This window comes from Halichoerus grypus, chromosome 15 (genome assembly GCF_964656455.1).
Source record: "Halichoerus grypus chromosome 15, mHalGry1.hap1.1, whole genome shotgun sequence".
NCBI classification, from domain to species: domain Eukaryota; kingdom Metazoa; phylum Chordata; class Mammalia; order Carnivora; family Phocidae; genus Halichoerus; species Halichoerus grypus.
In genome coordinates this window covers 3,995,484-4,016,905 of record NC_135726.1, presented here as the reverse complement: position 1 = coordinate 4,016,905, position 21,422 = coordinate 3,995,484, and the positions used below count along the sequence as shown (strand labels likewise).

Sequence of the window (21,422 nt, the reverse complement as noted above, 5' to 3'; positions counted from 1 at the left end):
AGATCTGCAGCCTCTTCCTCCTGCATCTGATTTGGTCCCTTTTATTTCAGATATGATATTTTTCCATCCTAGAATGTCCATCTGGTTCTTTTCCTAATTTTCTAATTCTCCATGAAATTTTTCTTTTTTTTTCACTTATTTTGAAGATATTTTCCTTTATGACTTCAGCATAGATATGTCAGCTAATTCCTATGTCTGGGTCATTGTGGGATCACTCACCATTGATTGCATTTTCTCTTGAGCAAGAGTCGACACACTTTTTGTTAAAGGACCCAACCAGTAAATATTTTAGGATCATGAGCTGTAGCATCTCTGTCGTGAAGCCTCAACCGAGTGTTTGTGGTGTGAAGGCAGCCATAGATAGGCATAAATGGATAAGCGTGAGTGTGTTCCAGTAAAATTTAATTTTTTTGAGAGAGAGTGCACGTGGCGGGGGGGGGGGGCAGAGGGAGAGGGAGAGTGAGAATCTTATGGAGGCTCCACACCCAGCATGGAGACCGACACAGGGCTCCATCTCACGACCCTGAGTTCATGCCCTGAGCTGAAACCAAGAGTCAGATGCTGAACCAACAGAGCCACCTAGGCGCCCATAAAACTTCATTTTTAAAAGCAGATGGCCAGCCTGCAAGGCATCATTTGCTGACCCCTTCTCTTGAGTATGGACATTGTAAAAACATTTCTTTGTATGTCTAGTAATTTCAGATTATATCTTGGACATTGTGATAATGCATCATGGAGACTAGATGGTTATTCTTTGAGTAGGAAATTAACTTGTCTGGACTCAAATTCCAGACACTGCCCCACTGCAACGTCTGGCAGCTGAAATCATTCAGGTTTTGTTGGTCTTCGCTGCTCTGCTTGGAGTCTGCTCTCTGCATGCCTGGTTCACGGGTCAGCAAGAGACTTGGACGCTCCCCTCCTGTGGCTCTCTCCTTTCTGGGGTTTCCCCTCTCCTTTCTAGATGCTATGCTTTCTGGTTCTTTAAGACTTCAGGCTCTTAGCAGACATTTAGCCAACCCTGCATGGTGCTGACTGGGCCTGTCTTCAGGCAAAAAGTTGAAAAATCTGTGAGACTCATGCAGTGCTATCTCCTTTCCTCCAAATGTTGACTCCTACGTTTCCACCTGTCTGCTTCTCTTGATAAGCATCAGGGAGTTGTATTTTACATTTTTTTGGAGGTTATGGTCTCCATGTATAGGATGGTTGGTTGGACTATAGCCCTTCTGCCATTGCTGGAAGCAGAACCCCTGAGTCTGTGACTTAGAAATAGTTTTCCCAGATGTCTTGGCCAATAAATCTCGACTTATACCCCCATTGGTCTGGATTGGGTTCCACAGCCGCTCCCAGCTATAAAGGAGTTTGGAGATATGTGTATTTTTAACCATGCACAATGTAGCTCCTCCTGGAAAGGGGTCTTACTGAGGGAGAAGGAGGGAAGGGGCCTTGAGCGAGCAAGGGGCAGCCCTCCTGGGAACTTATCACAGGTGCATTAATTTCTTGGGGCCACTGTAACAAATGGCCACAAATCTGGCAGCTTAAACAACTGAAGTTTATTCTTTCACAATTCTAGGGGCCATTAATCTGCACTCTAGATGTGGGCAGGGCTGCACCCCCCTCTAAAGGCTCTAGGGAAGAATCCTTCCTTGCCTCTTCCAGATTCTGGTGGCCGCAGACATTCCTTGGCTTGTGAGCACACCCCTCCAGTCTCTGCCCCATCTTCACATGACCTTCTCCCGGTCATGGATTTAGGGCCAACCTAAATCCAGGATGATTCCATCTCAAGCTCCCTAACTAATTATATCTGCAAAGACCCTAGTTCAAAATAAGATCACATTTGGGGCTTCCAGGAGGTCATGAATTTAGGGGGACACTATTCAACCCAATCCAACAGGTAGAAACCTATCCTGCAGGCTGAGTGACAGTAGCTATTGGGCATCTTATCTCTCTGGACACCTTGCTGGTAGATGCACTGCTGCTCCCTTTTTGGGATTTTGCTCGAGCCCCTTTGCAGCTCTTCTCCATCAGAGCCGTGCTCCCAGGATTGCTGAGTAGTGTGGCTTCAATGTCTAGTCTCTGCTCTATCCCCTTTTTCCTCGATTCAGCCTCTCTTGGCTTGAACCTTTGATATGACACTTGTGAGGGGCAGGAGAGGAACCTGGAGCCAGCGGGTCTGGATTCCAATCCTGGCTCTACCACTTATGATCTGAGAGACCTCGAACAGGTTACTGAACCTCTCTGTACCTCAATTTCCTCAAATGTAAACTAGGGATGATAATAGGGTTGTTCTGAGGCTTAAACACGTTAACATAATTTTTTTTTTTTTAGATTTTGTTTATTTATTTGACAGAGAGAGAGCACAAGCAGGGGGAGCTGCAGAGGGAGAGGGAGAAGCAAGCTCCCCGCTGAGCAGGTAGCCTGACATGGGGCTCGATCCCAGGACCCTGAGATCACAACCCGAGCTGAAGGCAGACGCTTAACCTACTGAGCCACCCGGGCGTCCCTAACATCATTTTTTAAAAAAGTGTTTGGAAGCCTGGCACATAATTAAAGCTTTATACATATTAGTTGTTACTGCAACAAATACCATTATTTTAACAAATGTGTTGTGCTTCCCCAAGATTTTTTTCCCTCTAAAACCCTCCCCTGGGCCTTCTGGCAGCAGTCCCCACCATCCTGGCTTCTACCTCAGGGAAGGGAGGCCCCAGAGGGTCAGTTTTGGCTTTTAAGTTTCTAGACAGACTTTTCTGTTTGTTTTATAGCTTTTTATTTTTACATAATTTCAGACTTGCAGAGAAGTTTCAAGAATGTTACCAGAATTCCCACATAGCCTCCACTCGGATTCCCCAGACATGAATTAACATATACCACATTTGCTGGATCCTTTTTTTTCCCCTCGATTCTTTAAGAGGAAGTTGCAGACATGAGACCCTCTTTGTCTCTAAACACGTTTGTGTGTATTTCCTAAGAATAAGGGCATTCTCTTACTCAGAAGGAGAGATTTCCTTACATAAATCCTGGTATATTTATCTCAATTGGGAAATTAAAGTGGGTACATTCTGTGACCGAATCTACAGATAGAGACCTTGCTCAGATTGAGCCCACCGTCCCAGGAACATCCCTGTGGTAACAGAAACTCTCAAATCACAAATCTCCTTCAGCCTCCATGTCTTTTTAGTATCCTTGACTCTGGACAAAGCACCTCCCTGTATCTTCACCTTTTGTGATGTTTTAAAGATTATTGGCCAGGGGCGCCTGGGTGGCTCAGTCATTAAGCATCTGCCTTCAGCTCAGGTCATGGTCCCAGGGTCCTAGGATCGAGCCCCGCATTGGGCTCCCTGCTCCATGGGAAGCCTGCTTCTCCCTCTCCCACTCCCCCTGCTTGTGTTCCCTCTCTCGCTGCATCTCTCTCTGTCAAATAAATAAATAAAATCTTAAAAAAAAATAAAGATTATTGGCCAAATATTCTGTAGAGCATCCCTCCCATTGAGTTTGTTGGGTGTGTCTTCATTAGGAGATTCTGGTTAGACATTCTGGGCAGGAATCTCCCACAAGTGGTGCTGTCCCTATCTCAGTGCGGGGGGTTGCGGGAGGCACCCGTCTGTTCGTGATCTTGCCATGGATGTCAACTTTGATCACTTGGTAAAGGTGGTGTCTGCCACATTTCTCCACTGCCAAGGTCTTTTTTTTTTTTTTTTTTTGTAATAAATAATTATCTTGGGGAGACATAGGTTGAGGCTATGTAAATATCCCATTCCCCATGAAACCTTCACTCACTAGTTTTCGCCTTCATTGATAATTCTCGCCTGAAACAAGTATTCTGGGGTGGTTGTCAAATGGAAACTTTTCTGATTACCCTCTGCCTTCCACCTTTATTAGTTGGCACAACCCTGGCACGTCCCCTCTTCATTTACTCACACACACAAATGTTGTATTTTCTGTTTTATGAATAAGTTATATATTTGTATATACTTTGTATATGATGTCCATACATTATACCTGCACACACACGTTGGTATGGCTGATTCTAGTGTCATGCAGGGGATCACACCACCTTATACATTTTCCGTTTCGGTGCTCGCCCCTCCCAGACTGGAGCAGAGGGAGGCTGGCCGGCCGGCTTCTCAGTGCCTTTGACATGAGCCCCATCGGCTCTGGCACAACAAGATGTTTCCCGGCTCATCCTGTACTTTCCTCTCCCCAACCCTGGAATCAGTAATTTCCCCAAGGAGCCCTGGTTCCTTTTAGTGGAGATTGTATCTAAACAGACACAAAACTCTCTGACAGAGAAAACCGATTGAAGGAAAGGATGCTTGTATCTCAAAAGCCACATCTCAGGGATCGCACAACAGATATGGGGAGAGTCTGGTTCTTTGCCTTCCTGGGCTCTGCAGATGACAGGAGAGGAGAAGCCTAAAGCCGGGTGCCGGCCATCGTCTACGGGGTTCCCCAACCCGTGAGCTGGAGCCCCCTCCTCCTGGAGAGGCTTAGAAGCATCTGATACCCACTTCCCCAGACTCCCTTGCAGCTAGGGTGCACGCAAGTGGCATGCCTCCCATACTTGGAACTGGGAGCCCCTGATTCAAGGAAGTTGGTGTCCAGAATTCTTCTCTCAGAGCAACAGTGGGAGCTTTGGGAGCAGTGGGTAGGGATGACGGATTTAAAGAAAATAAAATATAATAATAACAATAAAATATTGTGTGGTACCTACTTTTACTAAAATATTATTCATTGTTTATCTGCAACTCCAATTGGACTGGGTCTCCTGTGTTTTATCTGGCAACCTTGGGTGTGGGGCTGACAGGAGCGTCCAGACTCCCACCCCGGGGGCTGCATGCCCGCGCTCAGCCGCCCAGCAGGGGGGGGGTCCCACCAGACCAGTTTTGTGGTGTGATTTTGGAGGCTGTTTCAGGCTGCAGAACCTTCCCACCTGGTCCTCCAGCCCTCCCTGAGATCCTGTGGTATCCTCACTGTTCTCATAACAAATCCCTTTTCTGTTTAAATGAGTGCAGAGCACTGGGAACGGCCACCTGTGCCCATCTCTGTGCTGAAGCCAGGTGGGGAAGAGGGGAGGAAGCCCCCAGATCGGTCTGGGAAACCAGAGAGTAGAATGGACTTGTCTCCTGCTTCCTTCCAGAACTTGCAGGATTCCCCAGCCCACAGGCTGAACCAACCATCCTTCCTTCTATCCATCCATTATCCTTCCCTCCTTCCTTCCTCCCTTCCATTCTCCATCCATCCATCCATCCAACCATCTGATGGTCATTGAGCACCTCCTGTGTGTTAGGCACTGTGCTAGGTCCTAGAGGTACCACAAATGACAAAACAGACACAGATGCGTGGTCTCCCGCGTGGAGCTTACATTTGTGTGGGGGTGGAGTGTAGGGGGGTGGCAGGCAGGAAACAAGAGAGCGCATAACCATCTTCTGTGTCAGGTGTAAGAAGTGCTATGAGAAAAAGAACCCAGACAAAGGAGGCTGGGAGTGCCAGAGGCAGAGGTGGTTGATACGTTCAACAGGGTGCTCAGGGAAGGTGAGGTCAGGTCTTTGTAAAGGGGGGATGGAGGTGTGGGAGGAGCCAGAGGGTGTCAGAGGGAGTGTGCCTGGCCCCAGGGAGCCCAGGAGGGCAGCATGGAGGGAGAGGTGACAGAGGGGCAGGTGAGGGCGGCCATCAGGCCTCGGGGAGGACTTGGGCTTCCAGTCCAGGGAACTGGGGAGCCATGGAGGGCTCTGGACTGAGGAGAGATGGGCCTTGACTTCCATTTCTCAAGGAGTGTGAGCTCAAGGAGGGGGCAGAGGGCTCTCAGAATGAACTGATTTAAATCAGAAACAAGTAAAACCAGGGTGCTTTTTGCAGAATGGCCAGTTTTCTTCTGAGTTTGTCAGCTATTGGGGTGGGGCGGGGAGGGGGGAACCTCGAGAGCTAAAGGTCAGGGTTCACTCTAGAGAAATAAAAGTGTGCCTTTTCTTGCAACCTGGGCGTGTGCCTTGAAGACTCCTGGCGGCTGGCTCAGGTTCCTCCTCCCGTGTATTCCTCGTCACGGGCCTGCGAGGCAGGTGCTGGTGTCCCCGTTGGCAGGCGGGCAAGCTGGGGCCCGGTGAGGCTGAGTGCCTTGCCAGGCCCCCGGGGCCACCCCAGGCCGCCTTCCCTGTGGAGCACCTCCCTTGTCAAGCTTCCTTCCAACCTGAGTCGCCCCTGGCTCGCCTTCGCCTTCTGTGGGACTTTGAAAATCAAGATGGAAATTACCAGGAGCCCAGCCGGCCGTTCCACCCGCCTGCCCCGCTCCACCCTCCCTGTTCGGGTTGGCCTGGAAACAGCCTGCTCTGGCCAAATGGGTCAATTGAGAAGGAAGCATTTGCGGGTGGGCGTGGACATGTGTTAACTTGGTTTTGCCCAAAAAATAAGGTGGTCCTGTCATGCGGGGGTGTGGGGGGGAGCACAGGAGTGCACGGACAGCTGGTAGGTCCAGAGCGGCCCCAGGCCGAGATCGGCGAGGACCGTCCTCCTCCCCTGGCCGACCCAGGCCAGGCCTGGAGCATGCATCGTGGTCAAGAGCCACCTTCCCTGGCTCCCAAGGCCGCTGGGATGACCTGCCCACTTCCGGAGGAGGTTGGCAGCGCCACGAGACGTCTGATCCCAAATGGAAAATTGAAACCATGATTCTCCGTCACTGCAGCCATTTGTCACTGGACAAGGACGCATATAAACAGCTTAATTGGAACCAGACCACCTTTCTCCCCCTCCCTCCGCTCCTTCCCAGGGCCTCCCCTGCTCACTTGGGGAAGGGAGCAAACATGGTGCAAGGTCAAAACAAAGGGCCTCTTTGCTACTCTTTGCTGAATCGAGCCTGCTAACCCACCCCATCTGGTCTCGCGATAGCCCATTTGTCCAGGAAGAAGCTGGAGTTCCATCATTTGGTCAAGGAAATGCAGGCAAGGCGCAGAACCAAGATCCCGGCTAAGCCTCCCCAGAGATCCAGCTGCCCTTTGTGAACATGGCGGTCGGGCTTGCCAGGGACCAGCACATGGCTGGTAAGTGCTAGAGCTGGGCTTCACCCCCATGGGGCATGACCCCTCTGAGACTCAGTTTCCCTCACTGTCTCAAATCTCAGTGCGCTGCCTTCTGAAGATGCTATCCTCACGTCCCAAGCTTGTGCCATCAGCACTCTCTTCTTCATCCAACATCATCGGGGGGGGGGGGTGCTAACTGAAGAGCTAGTAGCCCGTGGGTTAGAGCCCCAGCGTGGCCCCTTCTAGCTGTGTGGCCCTGGGCACGCTCCTTAACCTTAACGTCTCTGTGCCTGTTTCCGTGTCTGTCCCGGGGGGGCAGGAATAGCACCTGCCTCAGACAGTGGTGACGGGGATCCTACGAGTGTGTGGGAAGTGCTTACGACAGCACGTGGGCACGTGCATGCCTCCGAGTCATCACGGCAAAGCCCTGCGAATGTGCCGCTGACATTACAGTAACACGCGAAGAGTCGTAAAAATAGCGGTGCAACAACGAGCACGATACCGGTAACTGATGAGTGTGCGAGCGCGAGCACAGGGCGGGCAGCCCCGAGGATCGTGCCGTCAGCCTGGTTCTGCTCTCCGGGCTGTGCAGGCACGTGTGGGCGCTCGGGGGCGCGTGCCTGTGCGGGCGGGTGCGTGTGAGTAAAGGGAGAGCCCGGGGGAAGGAAGTGGGAGACGCGTGAACACATCCCCCGTGACTGAGCCACTGTCCCCAGCAGCGGTGTGATGCAGCTGCAGCTTGAAGATGAAACCAGAGTGAGTGATGAAACCAGTGAGTGAAACCAGACAGCCTGTTCCAGAAAGCTCCCTGTGTCACGTGTTCGCGCTGGGTGCTGTTCCCAGCTCTTCACAAATAGGAACGCATCGATCCTCATGACAGTCCCATGAGACGGGTTCCGTCTTTATCCCCATTTCACAGATAAGGAGACTGCCACAGAGAGGGTAGGCGACTTAGCCCATGTCACACAGCCTAGAGCAGTCAGGTGAGGAGCATGCCCCTCACCGGGGGTCCACACAACCCTCACCCAAGAGCCCAAGAGCTTGTGACGGCCACCCGTCAGAATCACGTGACAGGACGTGAGTGCTGACCGTATGTGGGGGCAAAACCTTCATCACGCACTTAATCCTCCAAACTTGGCTCAGAATGGCTGTCCTAGTTTCCAACTCGTGGGTCAAAACAAGAAACACATTCTTCAGAACCAACAAGTCAAGAAAGACAAAGACAGGCCGAAGGACTGTTCCAAATTAGGGGGACGAGAGAGACTGGGCCCTGAACCCCGGAGGCAGGGACGGCCATGGAGCGCCTCCCGGAGTCCCTGGGCACCGCGACCCGGTCCTCGGGCTGGGTGATCATACTCATCACGGGAGACTGAAGACGCCGTCACGCTCTGACGGCCCAACGTCCCCATGAGATGTTCGGCGTCCCGACGTGGATCGTGCTACTGTAGGTAAGGGATTCAGGAACAGGAGGGACTGGTGTCTGCACTTGACTCTCGAATGGGTTGTGAATAAACCCGCACACATACACAGAAAGTGCTATAGCTACAGCACAAATGCAAACAACTGGTGAATCTGGGCGAAGGGTGCACAGGAATTCCCTTTATTATTCTTGCAACTTGTCTGTAAGTTTGAAATTTTACCAAAATAAGAAGTTGCAGAATATAATAACCAAGCACAACCCCAAAAAAGGCACCGAATCCGTGTCATCACAAGTGCATTCTGGAGCTCTCGGGCACGGACGTCCCCAACGGGGAGGCACGTCTGTACCTTCTCAGCCCGCCTGCTGGACATCATCACGCTCAGGTGGGCAGCCTGTTGCTCGGTGTCCGAGAGGCTGCAGGTGCCCCATACACCCTCGCCGCGTCCCCCCAGCTCCAGTGGAAACAAAAGCATCTCCTGGGTGCCAGGCGCTGGAGTTGACCCCAGCGGCCCCGTGGCCAGTGAGACAGACCCGCCCCTGCCCTCCAAGGACCAACAGACACAGGACAAGGATGAGGAGGCTCCAAGGCAGAGCTGCAGGTGCTGAGGGGACCCGCCGGCCTAGGGCAGGGTGGGAGTTGGGAAGGCTTCTGGGTGGGAATAGTTGTGCAGGAGGAGAGGGAAAGCTAGGGGAGGAGGGAAGGGGGCAACGTGTATCCCGGCAGCTCTGTGCAATAGGTACTATTAGCCCTTTTTATAGGGGAAAACAGGTTCCAAGTGTGTAATTCGCTCGCCGGTGGTCTCGGGGCTAGGGTGGGGCAGCCCTGGGATTCGCACCCGAACGCTGCCACCCCCCTTCCTGTAAGAAGGAGGGGTGACGTCTACGGGGAGATGGAGCCCACTAGTGCCCAGGGCAGGGGGCACTGGGCCCAGGGCTCCACCCTTGACCTGCCGCCTCGACTCTGGTCTTCTACCTGCCGGAGCAGCTCAGACGTCCTGGGAGCGGGGAGCACAGCAGGTGTGGACCTGCAGGTGCGGAGTCTGGGTGTGGCCCGGCCCAGCTCCGTGGTGTATAAGCCCCAGATGGTGAGGCTAAGCCTCCCTGGTCTTGTCTCTCGAACAGACACGGATAGTGCACGGAGCCTTGGCTGGGTGCTCGACAAGCGTTCTAACGACAGCAGCGGTGTTGAGCAGAGTGACGATCGTTTCGGGGCTGAAACACTTCATCATTCTCTCCATTTGTGGCCCAGATGCGATGGAACTGGGTCCAGATCTTACCGTTTGGCCCCCTCCTTTCCTTCCAGACTGTGTGGGTTTGTTTTTCCTCCTGTTGCTTTGCCAAAAGCCAGAGTAGCAAACTCCACCACCTGCCACTTGGTAAGAGGAGAAGTATTATTTTTTTTTTAACACTGATTGCAGCAGGAAACCCTGAGGTGGGGGCAGCGATGGGTCCCGGCTTGGGACAGCCTCACACTCTCCACGTGTCACCCCCAGTGGCCTCTTCCTGTGTCATTTTGGACACTGGCTCCGGGGGCCCCGTGACCTAACCCCCAAGTATAGCCAAGGAGAGGGGGCTTAGAGGCTGGCCACGTGGAAGAGACCAGCAGTTTCCTTGTCGGGCTGGGCCTGTGGCCTCAGGCGACCCGGCAGCTGTCTTTCAGAATGGCCCCAGGTGGGGTCAACTGTGGGTGTGCATGCACGCACATGCACACACGCGCGTGCACGCCCAGATGGGGGCCCCAGGCAGCTCACTCACTGGTAACGACAGCCAGTGACTGCTGTAGTCGTGGCACGGACAAGTGTGTCTCCAAACTGAGCCAGGAGCGAGAACAGCGCGGCGGGGCTCCGCTTGGAACCCGGATACCCTCCCACTCCCAGGAGCAGGGAGCGCACAGTACCCAGCGGGGATTCGGGGGACCGCTGTCCCCAGTCTCCACTTCCTGCTGAGCTGTGTCCCCCGAATCTGCTAGACCAAGCACCAGATCTGTCTCCCTGATAAGAAAATTGGGGTGATCACGCCATCCTCAGCACTTAGGGTGGCAAACACCTAAATTTCGTGGGTATGTCGAGTGATCGCCTGTTGCTTGGTGATCACTGATCCCAAATTCTCCCGAGAAGGCAAGGTTGAAGAAAGCAGCCATGCCTCCACCATGTGAATTACAAGGCCACACGAACACCGTGTTTATGGGCGGTGCTGAGTGTTGGCATTCATTCCATCCACGGTGCGTTTTCAGAGCGTGTGCTCTCTGCACGGACAGAGTGGTTCCCAGAGGCACCGTGACGGGGGGAGGGCAGATGGCGGGCCCACAAACACCAACGAGCACAGTGGTGGGTGGCACATGGTGCCACGGGGGGCCGTTTGTGTGTGCAGACAGGGCGGCTTCCTGGAGGAGGAGTCTGGTCTAGATCCTAGGAGCAATGAGCTACAGACACCGAAGCTTCAGTCTTGGGGGGGGTGGTTGGTGATGGGATCAGATTTGCATTTTGAAAGCACGTTCCAGCGACAGTGTGAAAAGTGGATTGTTGGGATCAGGAATGGAAGCCAGAAAACAAGTGGGTGGCCATTGCGCAGCCCTGGGGAGACGCCAAAGCCAAGAATTTCTAAGGTGCTTCCCTCTGTGTCTGAGCCGGCAGCAGGCAACTTGGGGTGGCAGCCGTGGGGGTGCAGAGAAGTGGGTGTGTTGAGAGAGATTGGGGCGGCAGTGTGACAGGACTTGGGGTACACGGGGTTTGGGGAGAGGAGGAAATAGGGTCAAAGCTGCCTCCAGCGGGTCTGACTTAATTAGCTGAACTGGACCGATGGTCGTGTCTGTCAGTCCAGGTAACTCTAGGCTGGGGAGGGAGAGGAAAAAAAACCACATTTATCATCATAAGTTAAAAAAGAAAGTGTGATCTGCAGTATAGTATTATTTTCCTTTACAGCATGTAGAAAAAACACAGAAACACCAGGCTAACGGTTAACAGGGGTTCTCTGTGAACAGGAGATCGTCCTCTTTCACTTTTCTCTACTTCCCGAGTAGTCTTTGATGATCATGTGCTAATACTATGATTAGGGAAGAACCACATGAAAACATACATGTTTTCCATGAAATCCATGCTGCCGATGGAGGTCGTGTTTCCCTCTCCCCCCCCCCAAGAATAACTGGCTGGTGGGAGTCGGGAGAGGGGCTCTGGGAGCAGGGACACGGTGGCCATCGGTGGCACCTCACCCCTGTCCACCAGGCTCGGCCCTCACGGTGCTCCAGCCCTTCAATCCGGGTCTGCCGACTGCAGTCTGAATTCCCAAAGCTCAGTGTAACTGTGGCATTTTAACTTCCTCCTTACGTTTTCTTCCTTTCTCCCAAAGAAACGTGCAGAGCCAACCATAGCCTGGCGTGGTGGACATTTTCCCACAGCTCTTGGGCCTTTTGAAAAGCGAGAGGCGTTCCCTCCCCTGGCTTCCAAAGCCGGGAGACAGCTCTGTTTTGTTTCATCCCTGGCCCCGACGAGATAGGGTCTGGGTGGGAAGAGCCACTTGGAGGAAACCTCCACCGAGGCACCACGTGTTTGCTGGGGGAGGGACACGAGATGCTGGGGTGCTTGGAAAGCGTGAGCCTGAGACGGGGCCTGGCGCCTCAGGGCCGTGACCTTCGGGAACGTTCTGGGGAAGCCCTAGCTGCGCTCCGGGGAGAGGGACCGCGCCGCTCCCCCAGACAGTGAGAAAGGGCCCCCCTCTGCCCTGCGCCGGCGGCCTCTGCTTCTGGGGGTGCAGGGCTGTGAGCCGGGTTCCCGCGCCAGGAGCCCGGCACGCAGCCAGCGGGTGCGAGAGGCGACCGTCCCTCCTTGAAGAAGCTGGGAGGGCAAAGTCCTTCTGCCTTGCTGAAACGGTGATAGGAGCAGGAATGGGAGCAGGAATGCTACGAGGAGGAGTCCTGACGGGAACGATCCGAGGAGAACCTGCAGGAAGAACGGGGTAGTAACTAGCGGCGCTGGCCACAGACTCGGGTGCGGCAACACTGGCGGTCGGAGTGGAAGGGCCGTGGGGTGACACCGGCAGCAGCATTCACAGCCGCAGCAGTAACAGCTGGGGTACTAGCAGGGAGAGAGGAGTGACCGCTGTCGGCCCCGTCACGGTCCCAGAGACGCAGTGAAGGTAGTGGGAGTGACAGCGCGGGCGTGGTAACGAGCGGCTGGGTATCCACCGTGCGGGGCAGCGGGCCGATCGGTACCCCGGGAGTAGTGCTAGCGCGCCCGCGTCACCGAGCACCGCTGTGCGCTGCGCCCCGAGCCCAGCGCCGTGCGGGACAAAGCCACGCAGATGCTCCAGCCTTGCAGAGCTTAAATTGCCTTCTCCTGTGCTTCTGTCCTTGAGGACGTGGAGCACTTCGTGGGGGTCAAGGGGCTGAGGAATAAGGGAGGGTTCTCCTTGTCAGGCCTGGTGCCCCCTGGCCCATTCTGTGGAACACTCAGTTCATCCTTGGCTCCAACCTACCCCATCATCCAAACTTCCCCTCGGAACCAGTTACATAAGTGTTCCCTGAGGCTGGAAGCTTCCAGATGGCCGTGCGGCCCACCCTACCAGCTGCTCCCCGGGTGTCGGCCCTGGCCACTTTCCTGGGCCCGGAGATCCTGGAGCGGTGTGACACAGAGCAGCTGCTGAAACACTGGGTGGGGGGGGAGCAGGCGTGCTGAGTGCGCACATCAGCCCCCCGAGAGCCTCTGTGTGCTCCCCGCCCTTCCCGAGAGCAACTGCGCCCAGGGGCAGAGCCAGGTCCCTGTGACCCCGGACATCTGGGCCCATAGCACAGACCAGCCTCGAGGAAGGCACGCTGGTGACCTCCCCTCACTGGAACAGTCCGCCCTTGTCCCTCCTGTTTTGCCTGGACACGTTCCTGCTCCCTCTTGTGTGATGAGCTTCCTCCTGCCTACACTCAAATCATTTTCAGGGCCACGTCCAGGGAGCATGGGTTTCCAGACCCCCAGGTCGGTCAGAATCCTTGGAAAGCGGGTTTAAAATGCCCGCTGAGGGGGCACCTGGGGGCTCAGTCAGTGAAGCGTTTGCCTTCGGCTCAGGATGTGATCTCGGGGTCCTGGGATCGAGCCCTGCGTCCTGCTCCCTGTTCAGCGAGGAGTCTGCTTCTCTCTCTCCCTCTGCTCATGCTCTTTCACTCAAATAAGTAAATAAAATCTTTTAAGAAATAATAGAATAATAAAAAGACCGTTCAGGGGCCCCTACCCAGGCAGTCCGATCCCATAGGTCTGGGAGTGGGCTCCGGATCTTTATTTTGGACAATGTCCCCAGGCTGTTTTGATGCAAGTCTTCCTCAGGCCACGCTTGGAGAAACACGGACACAGATGGTGCATTCTCCCTTTACATGACAGGTGATAGATACATGGGGGAGGGTACTATTTTATCTCTCTCTCTCTCGATACATTTATGTAGTTAGCCGTATGTAGATATATTGATACGTATTGTATGAGTTTCCTATGGCTGCCATAACAAAGGATCACAAACCACACAGCTTAAAACAACAGAAGTATACTCTCCCATCCTCTGCGGGCCACAAGTCCAAATCAAGTGTCACAGGGTCACCTCCCTCTGAAGGTTCTAGGGGAGGGTCCTTCCTGCCTCTTCCGGCTCCCGGGGGCCCCAGGTGTCCCGTGGCCTGTGGCCCCTTCCTCCAATCCCTGCCTGTCCTCACACGGCCTCTCCCTTGGCCATGTCTGCCCCTTATCTGTGTTTTAGGAAGACACCTGTCCTTGGGTTTAGGGCCCACCCAGATGATCTCGTCTTGAGTCCTTAGTTACAACGACAGAGACCCTATTGCCAAATCAGGCACCTTCACGGGCTCTGGGGGTCAGGATGTGATACATACAAATTGCAAAGTGTCTCACAAATTGGCCTTCGAGCTGAAGGACAGGAAAGGCACCTGAGCTCGGGTCCCCCCCCAGGATGGCGCCTCCGGCTCCGCCCCTGGCCCCCCTTAGGACCGGACCGGCCATGCCCTGCAGTCGGCTGTGTGCTTGATCAAATGGTGGATTTCCCTTAAAGACCACAACTTCCAGCTGGTGTCTGCCTGTCAGCAGCTCCATCTCCACCCTCACGGCCTCCCTCCCTCCCCGGCCTCTCCTCCTGCTCTTCTGCTGTCTCCTCTGACAGCTGACCCGGGGTCCCTTCCCTCCTCGGTGGATCTGTCCTCCCTAGGAGAGCTCATCGCATCCCTGGCTTCAGGTGCCCTTGACGCGAGTCACCCCTACACCGTCTTCAGCTCTTGTCTCTTCTGAGGTCCGTAGCCTTCTAGGACCAGCAGGCCACTGGCCTGTCCCCTTGGACACCTTCCTGACCCTTCAGCTTACCGGTTGTCAAGGTAGCAAGCCTCCTAGCCTGTTTGCACCTGCATGGCCATGTCCGCGAGATAAGGATTAGTGGAAACTGACCTGGGAGGGCCTCACGGGAAGATAAAGCGGTGAAGCTGAGCACAGGGTAAGCACTCAGAATCGGAGGTTGGTGTCTTATTGGGCAGCTGTGAAGCCACACCCCACGCCTCCAGGTCAGGAGCCCAGGGCAGCTGGGAGGCAGGACCTCGGCCAGGTTCCCCCACATTCCAGGCTCAGAGGAGAGAGTTGCCCTCCAGGGGTCTGGAAAGACACCCCTGCCCCTTCCTTCTCCAGCCCATGAAACAAAGCCAAGGGGGAGCCTTCCTGCCCTTCAGTGATGAGTTCTGGGATTGAGGAGCAATCTCCCCGGAGGGGACAATCAGGGACTTGAACTTACTCATACTAAAGTACAAATGACTGACAGCAGATGAGTTACCAAGAAAGAGCAAGTATGAGGAGGCTGGCCTGGGGGGCCCTGGAGCAGGTCCCCTGGCTTCAGTCAGCAATCAAGGGGCACCTCCCAAAGGAGGGGGTGCAGAATTGCCCACCACCAGGGGGCAGCAGAGCACCAGGGAATCAATTCATAAATCTAAATCCAGGGGTCCAAATTAATACTTGGATAAGTTGCAAAACTCCTCCCCTACGCCCGTCTGGGTAGCCCCTCTTCTTCCTTCCAAACGACTGTGTGCTTCATTAGCGTATCCTCCGTAGCATGCCAGGCGGAGGTCCAGAAAGGTCCAAAGCACCTCACTCGTGAGTCAAGGAAGGTTCCTCCAGAAAAGCCCAAGTCCGCAGACTTTCTCAAAGCGGGGAACCCCGGCCGGCAGCACCGGCCTCACCTGGGAGCTTGTTGGAAATGCAGGTTCTCTGGCCCCGCCCCAGACTGACAGCTTCAGAATCTCTGGGGGCAGGGCCTGGCCGTGGGGGTTTAAACAGACCCTCCCCCGGGGACTCTCTGGAGGCAGCTCAGCCTTGAGAAGTACTGCTTTTGATGAATCAGTACTGGGAGCAGTACTGATCATCATCAAATAAAGCAGCGGTTTATTTGCAGACATATGTCGATGTGGCCTTGGGAAGGAGAGGAAGAACGCGGTGGGATGCAGCGTGCTACAAGGTGGTTGGTCTAGAGCGGGGGATCCACCGGTGGCGGTCACTGTGATGGATGAGCGAGTCGGTTACGGTCGTACAGCATCGGGACCCAGCCCAAGCAAGTTCCAGAAGGGGGAGTGAGACAGTGGCCTCGGGTTCTGGTTCTCCACGATGAGCATAGATGCGGCTAAAAAGGAGTAAAAAGGAGCTGCAGGGCCTTTTCCAGGAGCTAGAACGAGTAGAGCCCGCCCTTCGGGAGGCATCAGGAAGAGAGGGTTCAAATTCCTGCTCCGCACCTACAAGCTGGGCCTTGCTGCTCAGTGACTCAACCTCTCTGATTCCTCCGTCCCTGTCCCTGAACAGTGGGGACAATAACAGTACCCACGGCCAAATAAGCTGACTGTGAGGATGGAATTAAATAATTCCTGGGACCCCGGGCTCATAGTCGACACTCAACAAGTGTCCGTGAATCTTCTTAATAAACAGGTCATGTCTGTTGGAAACACCTGTGTTTTCCCAGTCCGGTGGTTTCCAAGGTGAAACAGACTTCCCGTATGACCCGGCGATTCCATGTGTAAGGAGACACCCACTTAGGTCCCCACGGAAACCCACCTCCAGATGCTCCCAGGAGCTCTTCAGAGCAGCCAGCAAGGGGACCCAAGGATGAGGTCTGAGGTCCCTCCTGCTGGAAGCATACCTGGGCCGTAAGGATGAGTGAGGAGCAGGCAGGCCCGCCACCGCGGACACCCCTGGACTGCAGCCCGCCCCGTGAAGGACACCGGTCACAAGCCAGGCCTCCATTCATACGGAGTGTCCGCAACAGGCAGATCCAGAGACGGAAAGCAGATTCGTGGTTGCAGGGGCTGGGCTGGGGGTCGGGAGATTGAAGGGGATAGCTAAGGGGACAGGGTAATGACAGGTTCTAGAATGGATGGCACGGCTAGCATGACTCTTGAATATGCCCCGAACTATTGAGTCGTACACTTTAAACGGCTGAGCTGTGTTGTGTGTGCATTAGACCTCACAAGAGCTGTTAAAAACCCCACATTTTCCCCATGAGATGTCCTAAAGCTATTTTTGTTCTTAATTGGGGGTTGGGGGGCGGGTATCCTGTGAACATTTTAATTTTTCCCAAATTGCTAAGCAAAAAAATTTAGAAAAGGTATTCGAGCTCAATTTTGTCTCCAAGGGAGAGGGCTCTGTCATGGGCCCCTCGTTCGAGGTCAGGCCCCCATAACAGCAGAGCGAAACAGCCCCTCAAATTGTGAGTTGTTTTTAAAGGCTGCGGACCATCCAGTTGCATTTTGTCTGTAAACACCGTGCAGACCAGGGCGGGTTAAGCCCCTAGGATCTTCAGGGTCTTGGGGTTAACGTATCAGAAAATTCCAGCATGTCCTGACCCAGGAAGGCAAGTCCAGATCCACAGCTGTCCTTGAAGGCAGTGCAGGGAGGCTTGCCCAGACCTTATCTCCAGAAGGAAATGTCCCCACCCTGCTCCAGTGTTTGTCCAGAAGGAGAGGGTCCAAGCGGAGCCGCTGTGGGCCAGAGGGAAAGTCACCAGGGAAAGGAGGGGCTCCTGGCACGGGGGCTGAAGGATGCTCTGTTCCCTGCCTCCTCTGCTGTTCAGAGCTTCCCCTGGCTTCCCATCACCCTCCCACGGCCTTCGGGCTTGTTGGGGGCGGGGGGCTCAGGTCCTGCAGCCTGCCCCTGTCTGCCTATGCAGACGCTCCTCAGCCCTGACGCTTCTCCCCGCTGCCCACACCCCTGGGCCTTTGCACGGGCTGTCATGGGTAGGCTCCACCAGGTCCTGGCTGCATGCCCTCGGACAAGTCACTCCCTCCAGGGCCTCGGTCCCCACCGCAGGGTGAGGAGCTGCTTGTGAAGAACAGGCTGCTTGTGAAGAACCCATTTGGTAAAGCATGCCCAGATGGACATGACTGACTGGCTCCCACCTACGAGGTGGCTCCTCCAGACTCGGCCTGCTGACCACCCATTCCCTTCCAGCTGGAGTTTCCCTCCTGCCTTACCCCCAGAACCTTCCAGAATGTCCAGGCACAGTGGGGCTCCCAAGCTCATCTATGATAGTCTGGTGGCCTGTTTGCTCTTTGGTCACAGTGACCACCCCTGGAGGGCTGGGTTCCCATTGCAGTCCCCCCAGCATGCCCTGCCTCCCTGCACCTGGCCTGTTGCGGGCTCTCTGCGAAGGTGTTCCCTGGAGTGAGTCTCCAGAATACTCTCTCTGCCATTATCTCTCTGGGTGTTCACCAGTCCCTGGAGGCAGGAAACAGGCTATTAGTCCTTGTGGACCACTGAGAAACTGAGCCTCAGGGGACTGGGCTGAAGGCCGGCCTCCTCCTCCTCAGCCTCCTGGGATTTCCGAGACAGTGGGACAGGGCCACCGGCCGGGGGTGCAAGGTAGCGCCTGGCACAGCTCCTCAGATGCTGTTTAAGCGAAGCCGCCAGGCCCGGCCAGGGCAAGAGGTCACGTGTCCTTTGGCCGAGGCAGACCTGCTCCCCGGGCTCAGGCTGTGTGTCTGCTGACTGATCAGTGCTGGCCCCGAGCAGCCAGCCAGGGCTGGACCAGCCGCTCTGCCTCCCCGCCCAGCCTGAGACCCAGCGCGCCTGCTCTGTTTATCTCCGATGGCAGGAAAACAGGTCCTAGGGGACCCCGAGGGCCACCCTTTTGGAGGCAAACGTGGACAAGCTGTTTAGGCCGGCGAGAGGACGTGGTTTTTTGTAGCCAACTCCTGCAACAGCCCAGACCGGGCAAGGGAATGGTCTAGAGAGTGGGGCCTGGCTGCTCCCTACAAGGTGACCTTGGGAAAGCAGGGACTCCCTCCACCCGTGTCCCTACCCAAAACAGGGGCAAGAGGTGCATAATGACGCCCTTATTCTGAAGGCCAGTCATGGGGGGAAGTGTTGGGCACAGTCCTGGACGCAGAAGTCCTTGGTTAATGTTCCTTATTTATAAAAAGTTTGCTTATTTGTGAAATTCCTCCGAAGTCCTCAGGGAAGAGGCAGAGTGAGAGAAAGCTGCAGCTTCGGGATGGGGAGGATTAGGGGTTCCTGTGTGAGGGAGGATGTGGATGGCAGGGTGCTGCTGGAAGCCGGGGCACCAGGGGAGTGGGGGGATGGGGCCAGTGACAGAGGTTTTTGGGGGGTCCGGGGGAGTCACTGAGAGCGAGCCGTTTTGGATGGCTGAGCCCATCCCGTGGGAGAACAGGACAGAAGTGTGTGTTGTGCACTGGTACAGTGGGAGATGGGGCGTGTCCACTTTAGTGCACTCTCAAAGCTCCTCGGTGGCTGCAGGGAAGGTCTGACTGTTTCTTTGAGGGAGGGAGCAACTTGGGGAGCCCCAGGGGTCTGCGGATTTATCTGGTTACATATCACTGTCACTAGCTGACCGTGGGGAAAGCCAAGTCTGTGCTTGGTGGAGGGTGGTTCCAAAAAGGGGTCTTTATGACCCCTGAAGGCCTGGTCCAAGTCTGCGCTTGGCTCCCACATGGTTTCTAGGTCACGGTTTCTGGGGATTGGAATGTGGACGTCTTTGGGGGCCATTATTCCGCCTTCCACATACTCTCTATCCGCATGGTCCATACCAAATAAAGTTGTCAGAATATTATTCACATAACTTCAAGTTTAGGGTTTGAACGTAACAACTTCTCTTCCTACAGATGCCACCACTATCCACCCCCTTCTTCCTTGAATGATAGAACGCCTCTGCTTCACTGGGCCTAAGACTGCTCATTTCTTAGCCTCATCTGGCCCGCGGAGCAGGGGCAGGGGTGGTTTGTGGCACTGCTGGGTGGTGCCTTTAAAAAGAATGAGCGTGGCTCCCTTTGCCTTTTCCTCCTTCCCATTACCTGGGATGTAGACATGATGGCAGGATCTGCAGCAACCACTTTGGATCCAGAGATAAAAACCCCGTGCTGAAGCTAGCGGAGCTGCCCTCCTAGCCCTGGACCCACCTCCCTCTAGATGGTGAGAGAAATACTATCTTGTTTAAGCCAAAGGTATTAGGGGGTCTCAATGCTGTGGGTACACAGTACCCTAACTTAGACACATGGACCTATGTATCTGAGAGGCTGCCTCAACCCTCACATTGCCAGTGACCCCAAGGGCCTCTGCCTCCTCTGTCTTATACCTCACCACTGCTGAGTTTGTGGAAACTACAGGCAAGATCATCAAACCTTCCTGACTCCGGCAGAGAGGAGATGTGGCCAAATGTTCGTTGCATGCTCAAAGCCCTGGCCACAGGCCATTGGCATCACCTGGGAGCTTGTTAGACATGCTCACATCTTCTGCATCCGCCTCTGCACTTAACGAGACCCTGGGACGTCTGATATTAGCTCTTCAGGGCTTTGTGTTCAAGCTGCCCCTGAATCCCTAGGGTTGTCCTTTGGGCTCCTCATGAGGGAAATGGGAAGCAGGTGGGTCTAGGTTCCCCACCCCTGCTTTAAAAAGTCAACAGCACATTTTTTGTTTCATTTGAGGAGGTTCTGCATAGATTAATTGGCCAAAGCGGAAGAATCTGGAAGTCCTGGTCCTGGGCTGGGTCCCCTCCGATGACCCCTGCAGGGATTGCCAGAGGTGCCAGGGCATGAGGCAGCAGAGAGGCTGCTACAGCGGAGTTTGGATTCCCAGGGCTCTCTCGGGCCTCATTGGACAGTTTCCCCATTTCCTTTGGAGGAGGCCATCTCCATGGGTGGCAAGGCCTGGAGTCTCATCTCCCGGTGCATTTGAGATTCTTATTTCTATGTAGTGTTGTTTTTAGATCATTTTCATTCATTTGCTTAGTGGATAAATGTTTACTGTGTGTTAAACACTATGCATTGGGAATAATGCACTGTTTATACCCAACAAACTTACCTCGTGGAGGTCACATTTTCCTACATGCGTGTCCAGGAAAGAGACATCAAGTCAAAGGGAATAGCCAGTGCAAAGGCCCTGAGGTCAGAGGTGCCAGGAGAGTGTGTGGAGCATTGTGGCTGGCTGGAGTGCTGTGAGTGAGGGGAGGCAGCAGGAAGGATGCATGGAGGTGGAGCAATCACAGGTATATGGGGGTGGCTAGGCTGGTGTAGCAGATCTGCTGGATACCCCCTGTCTGTGTCCTCTCTGAACTCACCATTGCTGTTCATGCCAACAGCTTCTTAGCTGTGGTGCATGGGAAGAATGTCTGAGGCATTCTCTGGCTGCAGGAGTAAGTTCACCATGCATCAGGGGCCCCAGAAGAGCCAGAGAACTGGTGACCAGCTTGTGCCAGTTTGCCCAGGACACTCCTGTCTCTAACGCTCAAAGTCCTGGAGCCCAGGAAACACCTTAGTCCCAGGCAGACTGGGATGGTTGGTCACCGTATGGAGGAGTTAATGTCTCGGGAGCAGCCCTCTAGCAAGGAAGGACAAGCGTGGGTATATAAACCCTGGCTCCCTGCCCTTCATGCGGGGTACTCCAAGTTGTCCCCTGGGGTCCCCAGCAGAATGCCCACTCGGGACGCCTGTCATTCCCCTGCCCCACCTCCCTTCTACTTCCCTCCCTTGTGCTTCCTGGGAA

The 21,422-nt window shown here is 54.6% G+C and overlaps 1 protein-coding gene and 1 long non-coding RNA gene across 6 annotated transcripts in view; one reads left to right on the top strand and one right to left on the bottom strand.

The window, feature by feature from the left end:
- Positions 1-21,422, top strand: part of CRISPLD2 (cysteine rich secretory protein LCCL domain containing 2) — a 124,328-nt gene that overhangs the window by 63,427 nt on the left and 39,479 nt on the right. The window contains exon 15 of one of the 5 annotated variants that reach the window (XM_078063805.1): positions 6,877-6,992. The exons of the other annotated variants lie outside the window; for them this stretch is intronic. Coding sequence (XP_077919931.1) covers positions 6,877-6,958 — 82 coding nt within the window. The 3' untranslated portion in view covers positions 6,959-6,992. Of the gene's footprint in view, positions 1-6,876; positions 6,993-21,422 lie in introns of those variants that run through there. 5 annotated transcript variants of the gene reach the window in all.
- LOC144380338 (uncharacterized) lies at positions 10,416-14,883 on the bottom strand. The gene is made up of 2 exons (XR_013444452.1): positions 14,763-14,883; positions 10,416-12,362 (listed from the first exon to the last, which is right to left on the bottom strand). It is a non-coding gene; the product is annotated as an uncharacterized LOC144380338 (long non-coding RNA).